The 8206-nt window shown below is 61.2% G+C and overlaps 1 protein-coding gene across 3 annotated transcripts in view; it reads right to left on the bottom strand.

Annotated features, from left to right (window-relative positions):
- Positions 1-2003: 2003 nt before the first annotated feature.
- The window catches only part of LOC122541518 (uncharacterized), a 101267-nt gene continuing 95064 nt past the window's right edge, over positions 2004-8206 (bottom strand). For all 3 annotated transcript variants that reach the window (XM_087980984.1, XM_087980983.1, XM_087980985.1), the window contains exon 3: positions 2004-5001. In XM_087980984.1, coding sequence (XP_087837110.1) covers positions 2287-5001 — 2715 coding nt within the window. In that variant the 3' untranslated portion in view covers positions 2004-2286. The remainder of the gene's footprint in view (positions 5002-8206) is intronic.

The raw sequence follows: 8206 nt of genomic DNA, 5'->3' as shown, positions 1-8206 counted from the left end.
GGGGGTAAATTAGCTGGGAAAGCGATAGGTGGATGAAGGTGAGAGAGGAGGTGATAAGTCAGAGAGGGGGGAAGTGATGGACGGGTCAGGAGGATGGTGCTGAGTTGGAGGCTTAGGACTGGGATAATGTGTGGGGAGGGGAAATAAGGAAGCTGTTGAAATCCACATTTATCCTGCAGGGTCCCATGTCAGAATATGAGGCATTCCTCCTCCAGGAGTCGGGTGGTAACGGTTTGGCAATGGAGGTGGTTCAGGACCTGCACGTCCTTGACGTAGTGGGAGGGGGAGTTGAAGTGTTCAGCTGCAGGGCAGTGGGTGCGGGTGTCCCAGAGATGTTCTCTGAAACGATCCGCAAGAAGGCATCCCGTCTCCCCGATGTAGAGAAGACCACACAGTAGATGACATTGGTAGCGGTACAGGTAAATTTCTGATGGATGTGGAAGGATCCCTTGGGACCTCGGTCAGAGGTGAGGGGAGTGGTGTGGGCGCAGGTTTTGCTCTTCCTGTGGTGGCAGGGAAAGGTGCCAGGAGTGGGGTGTGGGCTGGTGGGGGGGGGGGGGTACCTGACCAGGGAATCACGGAGGGAATGGCCTTTTCGGAACGCTGATAGGGGTGTGGAGGGAGCTCTCTCTCTGGTGGTAGGGTCCATTTGGAGGTGGCAGAAGTGGTGAAGGATGATGATGCGTTGTATGCAGAGGTTGGAGGAGTGGAAGGGCAGTTGAAAACTGTGTTGCTGGAAAAACACAGCAGGCCAGGCAGCATCCGAGGAGCAGGAGAATTGACGTTTCGGGCATAAGCCCTTCTTCAGGAATGAGGTTCCTCATTCCTGAAGAAGGGCTTATATGCCCGAAACGTCGATTCTCCTGCTCCTCGGATGCTGCCTGGCCTGCTGTGTTTTTCCAGCAACACATTTTTCAATTCTGGTCTCCAGCATCTGCAGTCCTCACTTTCTCCGGGGTGGAAGGTGAGGACTGGGCTAGGGTTCTGTCCTTGTTGCATTGGGAAGGGTGGGGTTCAAGGGCAGTAGTGCATGAAGTGGAGGAGATGAGCTGGAGGGAATCATCCACCATTTGGGAAGGCAAGTGGCAACTGTGGAAGGAGGCCACCTGGGACTTTGAGGTGGAATTGATCATCCTGAGAACAGATGCTGAGGAGGCAGAAGAATTGGCAATAAGGGATGGTGATTTTACAGGTAGGGTGGGAGGTGGTGTAGTCTCGGTAGCTGTGGGAGTCGGTGGGCTTGTAGTATATATCTGTGGTTAGTCAATCACCAGAGACGGTGATGGAGGGGGCCAGGAAGGACTGGGATAATGTGTGGGGAGGGGAGGGGAGGGGGTTGGGGAGGGAGGTTTCTGAGATGGTCCAGGTGAATTGGAGAAGGAGGCTGAAGGTGCGTCCATGTGAATTCGAAACTGAACAAAAAAACACATCATCCTCCGCCACTTCCAAACAGAAAAACACATCCGTCAGAAATTTACCTGTACTTCCACCCAATGCCATTGACTGCATCCGTTGCACCCAGTGTGGTCTCCTCTACATCGGGGAGACAGGACGTCTTCTTGTGGATCGTTCAGAGAATATCTCTGGGATACAAGCACCCACCACCCCGTGGCTGAACACTTCAACTCCCCCTCCCACTACGTCAAGGACATGCAGATCCTGGGCCACCTCCGCCATCAAACTGCTACCACCCGACTCCTGGAGAAAGAACACCTCATTCTTGGGACCCTGCAAAAACACGGGATAAATGCGGATTTCAACAGCTTCCTCATTTCCCCTCCCCCCGCATTATCCCAGTCCCAAGCCTCCAACTTGGCACCACCCTCTGGACCTGTCCATCACTCCTCACATGACCTATCACCTTCTCCCTCACCTTTGAGTTAAGGTGTGTCACGTGTCGAGTAGACGACAACAGACAGGTTGGTTGTTTGGGGACGGGAGGGGGTTGGGGAGGAGACGAGCTCTGGGAAACACGCCGTGAAATGAAAAGACCAAGAGGCGGGTTTGAGGAACAACTTCTGTATTTCACACACAACAGGAAAATTAAACTGGATCCCAGTCACCATCACCGCCCGGGAGCGAGTCTCGGACGAATAAACAGCAGGAGGGGAGGAAAGAAAATAAACTCTTCAAAATCACGTTGCCTGGTAAACCTTGGGGAAATGTACAATGGTGAAGGGAGCCACCCTGCCTGCCTTGCAGGCACTGCGCATACATTCAGTGTTTCTGTTCGGTGCTCAGGGTCCTGGTAACAGCAGAGGCCACGGAGTGACGGCAAACTGCCTTTCATACAAAGCCATCCACCTGGATGCTGTCGTCCAGGGTGGCCTGGTAAATCTCAATGGTCTCCACGATGGTGGTGGGGATGGCCTCGCTGGACTCGATGATGGCGAAGGCCTCACCGTACTCAGTGCAGACAATGTGGGGCTCGGTGTGGGTGCGGCGGTGACTGCGTAGGTTTGAAGGGGTCTTGAAACTCTTGCCGCACTTGCCGCAGGGGTGCGGCCGCTCGCCAGTGTGGATCCGACGGTGGTCCAGCAGGTGCATGGACTGCACAAAGCCCTTGCCGCAGATCTCGCACTTGTAGGGCCGCTCGCCGGTGTGGGTGCGCCGGTGCTCCCGTAGGTGGTTGGACTGCTTGAAGGCCTTGCCGCAGTCGCCGCACTTGAAGGGCCGCTCGCCGGTATGGATACGGCGGTGCAGCAGGAGGCTGGACGAGGAGCCAAAGCGCTTGCCACACTCGTGGCAGGGGTGGGGCCGCTCGCCGGTGTGCCGCCGCTCATGGAGGGACAGGCTGCCGGCACTGGTGAAGCTCTTGCCGCACTGGCGGCAGCCATAGGGCCGCTCTCCGGTGTGGCTCCGCTCATGGAGTTGCAGGCTGCCCAGCGAGTGGTACCGCTTGCCACAGCTCTTGCAGTCGTGGGAGTCGGCGCAGCGGCCCGAGCAACGGTGCTCCTCCAGCTTGGAGCCGTCGGCAAACTGACGGCCGCAGTCTGGGCACCGGTGGGGCACCTCACCGGTGTGCAGCAGCCGGTGCAGCTCCAGCCGCCGCTGCCGGGTGAAGCCTTTGCCACAGTCCGAGCAGGTGTAGGGGAGCTCGCCGGTGTGGCAGTACCGGTGCAGCAGGAGCTTGGAGGCACGGGCAAAGGCCTTGGGGCAGTCGGGGCACTTGAAAGGCAGGTCGCCAGTGTGGATGCGACGGTGCTGCTGGAGGTTGGACGACTGGGCAAAGGCCCTGCCGCAGAACTCGCACTTGTAGGGCCGCTCACCGGTGTGGGTCTGGTGGTGCCGCATCAGGTTGGCCAGTGTGGTAAAGGTCTTGCCACACTCAGCGCATTGGAAAGGCCGCTCGCCCGTGTGGGTGCGCATGTGATTCTTGACGTGCACTGGCTTGCGGAATGCCTTGCCGCAGACCTGGCACTTGTGCCGCCGCTCACAGTTGTGCAGGCGCCGGTGCCGCAGGAGCTGAGACTGCTTGCCAAACTCCTTGCCGCACAGGCCGCACTCATAGACCAACACGGTGCTGGGACGCGCCCCGGGGGCTGCAGACGTGGCTCCGGGCTCCTCCTGTGCCAGGTCAGTCGGCTCCGGGCCACTGGCAGCTACCGGCTCCTTCCTCTCGCCCTCCTTCTTGGCCGGGCCACTGGCGGTTTTCCCGGGAGCTGCAGCAGTGGTGGTGTGAGTGCGCCGGTGATAGAGGAACTTGGTCATGTTGTTGAAGGCCTTGCCACACTCGCCGCAGCGGTGCAGTGGGTCATCAGTATGCAGCCGCCGGTGCTGTACCAGCGCAGCCTCGGTGCTGAAGCCCTTGCCGCAGTCGGTGCACAGGTACAGCACCTCACCCTTATGGCTACGGAGGTGCTGCTCCAGCGACGACGCCTTCTTGAAGCTCCGCTTGCAGTCCGGGCAGTCGTGAGCACGGCTCAGGTGGGTCTTCTGGTGCTGCAGGAGCCGGCGCGCAGTGGTGAACACCTTGCCACACTCGGCGCAGTCCAGCGGCTGGACCTTGCTGGGAGCGGCAGTGGGAGTGCCCACGGCTTCACCAGGAGGCTGGGCCTGCACCTCAGAGACAGTCGGCAGCCGAGGGGCCTCCAGTAGCTGAGAATATGGCTCATTGTAGGCAGTCTGTGCCTCTTCGCGAGCTGCCAGGGTGGTCGCATTTTGGTAGCAATGATCCCTCACCTCTCCCGGCACCGCACCAGAGACACCCACACCGCCTGACACCAATCCTGGTCCCTCCACAGCCCCCGGTACCACATCAGTCCCACACATAGTCCCCTGTACCAGTCCCATGCCCCCCACTGCCCCTGATGCCAATTCAGAGTTCGCCACAGCCACTATTTCCATTGCTGCGCTCCCCACAACTCCCTGTACCAACCCGGAGGTCCCCACCCCTCCGAGGGTGCCTGGCAGATCTGCTGTGCCCTGGGCGTTGTGGTTTATATTCAGGCTCTGGGGAGCTGGGCTGGCACTACGTGGGCAGTGGTTGGTACTGTCGCCTGTGCCCAGCTCCCAGGCCCCTTCCTGGGCTCTGGGCGAGGAAGCCGGCTGCTCAGGCCCAGATCCTGAGCCTTCCAGCCAGCCCTGGCAGCAGTCTGAGGATCCAGTGTCCTGTGCCAGGCCGTGCATGGGGCACTCCTTGCCGTGGGTGGTCTGATGTGCTAGCAGCAGATGGGGGCTCGGGAAGTCAGCACTGCAATCCCCACACATGTACCGTGCCACGCTGTCCAGCCCGGCGCGCTCTCCTTCGCTCACAGCTTCGGGATCTTCAGTATGCTCGGTGGGAGCAGCTTTGGTGTGGAGTCCCTGGTGTTGCAGGAACTGCTCCATGGTGCTGAGGAGCTGGCCACACTCCGAACACTGTTGGAACTGTTCACCGATCAGCATCTGGTGCAAGCTCTCACAGTTATGAACGGCAAACTCCAAGTAGTCGGCACTGCCCAGATACTCTTTGGCATGCTGCTGCTGGTGGGACACAGCTTCCTCAGTTCGGGTGAAGATCTGTGGGGCAACAACAGCAGAGAAGGAGAGAGACAGTGTGAATGACCTGCCTGCCTTTATACTGTGCTGTGCAGCAGCCTGAACACACGCACGCACACACCCACAGTCAGCACTGAACATTATTAACATCCAAACTCTCAACCAGGCCAAGTAATACTGTCAGACCAGCCCCGGCCAGGCCCACAGCCCAGGGTCACGCCCCGAACAGGCCCACAGCCCAGCGCCAGGCCCACAGCCCAGGGGTACACCCCAACCAGGGCCACAGCCCAGTGTTACACACCACCAGACCCGTCCCCCCCCAGTGCCGCAGCCCAGTGCTACACACTGCCTGACCCATCCCCGACACTGCCACAGCCCAGTGTTACACACCGCCAGACCCGTCCCCGATAGTGCCACAGCCCAGTGTTACACACTGCCAGACCCGCCCCGCCCAGTGTTACACACTGCCAGACCCGTCCCCGACAGTGCCACAGCCCAGTGTGTTACACACTGCCAGACCCACCCCCGCCAGTGCCACAGCCGAGTTGCACACTACCAGACCCGGCCCACCCAGTGTTACATACTGCCAGACCCGTCCCCCAATGACCACATCCCAGTGTTACACACTACCAGACCCGACCCCAGTGCCACAGCCCAGTGTTACACACCGCCAGACCCGATCCCCCCCAGTGCCACAGCCCAGTGCTACACATCGTCTGACCCATCCCAGACAGTGCCACAGCCCAGTGCTACACACTGCCAGACCCGTCCCCCCCTGTGCCACAGCCCAGTGCGACACACTGCCTGACCCGACCCCGTAGTGCCACAGCCCAGTGTTACACACGACCAGACCCGATCCACCCAGTGTTACACACCGCCAGACCCGTCTCCCCCCCCCCGTGCCACAGCCCAGTGCTACACACTGCCTGACCCGTCCTCCGCAGTGCCACAGCCCAGTGTTACACACTACCAGACCCGACCCACCCAGTGTTACACACCGCCTGACCCGTCCTCGGCAGTGCCGCAGCCCAGTGCTACACACTGCCAGACCCGTATCCCCAGTGCCACAGCCCAGTGTTACACACCACCAGACCCATCCCCCCAGTGCCAGCCCAGTGTTACACACCACCAGACCCGTCCCCCCAGTGCCACAGCCCAGTGTTACACACCACCAGACCCGTCCCCCCAGTGCCACAGCCCAGTGCTACACACTGCCAGACCCGAACCACCCAGTGCCACAGCCCAGTGCTACACACTGCCAGACCCGTCCCCCAAGCGCCACATCCCAGTGTTACACACTGCCAGACCCGCCACCCCCCCGTGCCACAGCCCAGTGCTACACACTACCAGACCCATCCCCGACAGTGCCGCAGCCCAGTGCTACACACGGCCAGACCCGTCCCCGACAGTGCCACTGCTGTGTTATACACTGCCAGACGTGTCCCCGACAGTGCCACAGCCCAGTGTGTTACACACTGCCAGACCCACCCCCGCCAGTGCCACAGCCCAGCTTTACACACCGCCAGACCTGTTCCCCCTCGCGCCACAGTCCAGTGTTACACACTGCCAGACCTGCCACCCCCCCAGTGTTACACACTGCCAGACCCATCCCTCGCCAGGTACTACACACTGCCAGACCCGCCCCGCCCAGTGCCGCAGCGCAGTGCTACACACAGCCAGACCTGTCCCCCCCCAGTACTACACACTGCCTGACCCATGCCCCCCAGTGCCACAGCCCAGTGTTACACACCGCCAGATCCGTCCCCGACCGTGCCGCAGCCCAGTGTTACACACTGCCAGACGTGACCCGCCCAGTGCTACACACTGCCAGACCTTTCCCCACCCAGTGCTACACACTGCCAGACCCTTCCCCACCCAGTGCTACACACTGCCAGACCCTTCCCCACCCAGTGCTACACTGCCAGACCTGTCTTCCCCCCCAGTGCCGCAGCCCAGTGCTACACACTGCCAGACCCGAACCCCCCCAGTGCCACAGCCCAGTGCTACACACCGCCAGACCCGTTCCCCCTAGCGCCACAGCCCAATGCTACACACTGCCTGACCCGTCACCCCCCCAGTGCCACAGGCCAGTGTTACACACCGCCAGACCTGTCACCCCCAGTGCCACAACCCAGTGCTACACACTGCTAGACCCACTCCCGCCAGTGCCACAGCCCAGTGTTATACACCGCCAGACCCGTCCCCGACAGTGCCACAGCCCAGTGTGTCACACACTGCCTGACCCATCCCCCCCAGTGCCACAGCCCAGTGTTACACACTGCCTGAAGCGTTCCCCCCAGTGCCACAGCCCAGTGCTACACACCGCCAGGCTCGTCCCCCCCAGTGCCACAGCCCAGTGCTACACACCGCCAGGCTCGTCCCCCCCAGTGCCACAGCCCAGTGTTACACACCGCCAGACCCGTTCCCCCTAGCGCCACTGCACAGTGTTACACACCACCAGACCGGTCACTCCCAGTGCCACAGCCCAGTTTTACACACCACCAGACCCGTCCCCGACAGTGCCACAGCCCAGTGCTACACACTGCCAGACCCGTCCCCGACAGTGCCACAGCCCAGTGTTACACACTGCCAGACCCGTCCCCGACAGTGCCACAGCCCAGTGCTACTCACTGCCACAGCCGTCCCCGACAGTGCCACAGCCCAGTGCTACACACTGCCAGACCCTTCCCCACCCAGTGCTACACTGCCAGACCTGTCTTCCCCCCCAGTGCCGCAGCCCAGTGCTACACACTACCAGACCCGTCCCCCCAAGTGCCGCAGCCAGTGCTACACACTGCCAGACCCGTCCATGCCAGTGCTACACACTGCCAGACCCGAACCCCCCCAGTGCCACAGCCCAGTGCTACACACCGCCAGACCCGTTCCCCCTAGCGCCACAGCCCAATGCTACACACTGCCTGACCCGTCACCCCCCCAGTGCCACAGGCCAGTGTTACACACCGCCAGACCTGTCACCCCCAGTGCCACAACCCAGTGCTACACACTGCTAGACCCACTCCCGCCAGTGCCACAGCCCAGTGTTATACACCGCCAGACCCGTCCCCGACAGTGCCACAGCCCAGTGTGTCACACACTGCCTGACCCATCCCCCCCAGTGCCACAGCCCAGTGTTACACACTGCCTGAAGCGTTCCCCCCAGTGCCACAGCCCAGTGCTACACACCGCCAGGCTCGTCCCCCCCAGTGCCACAGCCCAGTGTTACGCA

Source organism: Chiloscyllium plagiosum, unplaced genomic scaffold (genome assembly GCF_037043375.1).
Source record: "Chiloscyllium plagiosum isolate Xiang-an unplaced genomic scaffold, Cpla_swu_hap1 HiC_scaffold_38, whole genome shotgun sequence".
NCBI lineage: Eukaryota > Metazoa > Chordata > Chondrichthyes > Orectolobiformes > Hemiscylliidae > Chiloscyllium > Chiloscyllium plagiosum.
Note: the sequence above shows the minus strand (reverse complement) of the source record. Positions and strands in the feature narration are given on the sequence as shown.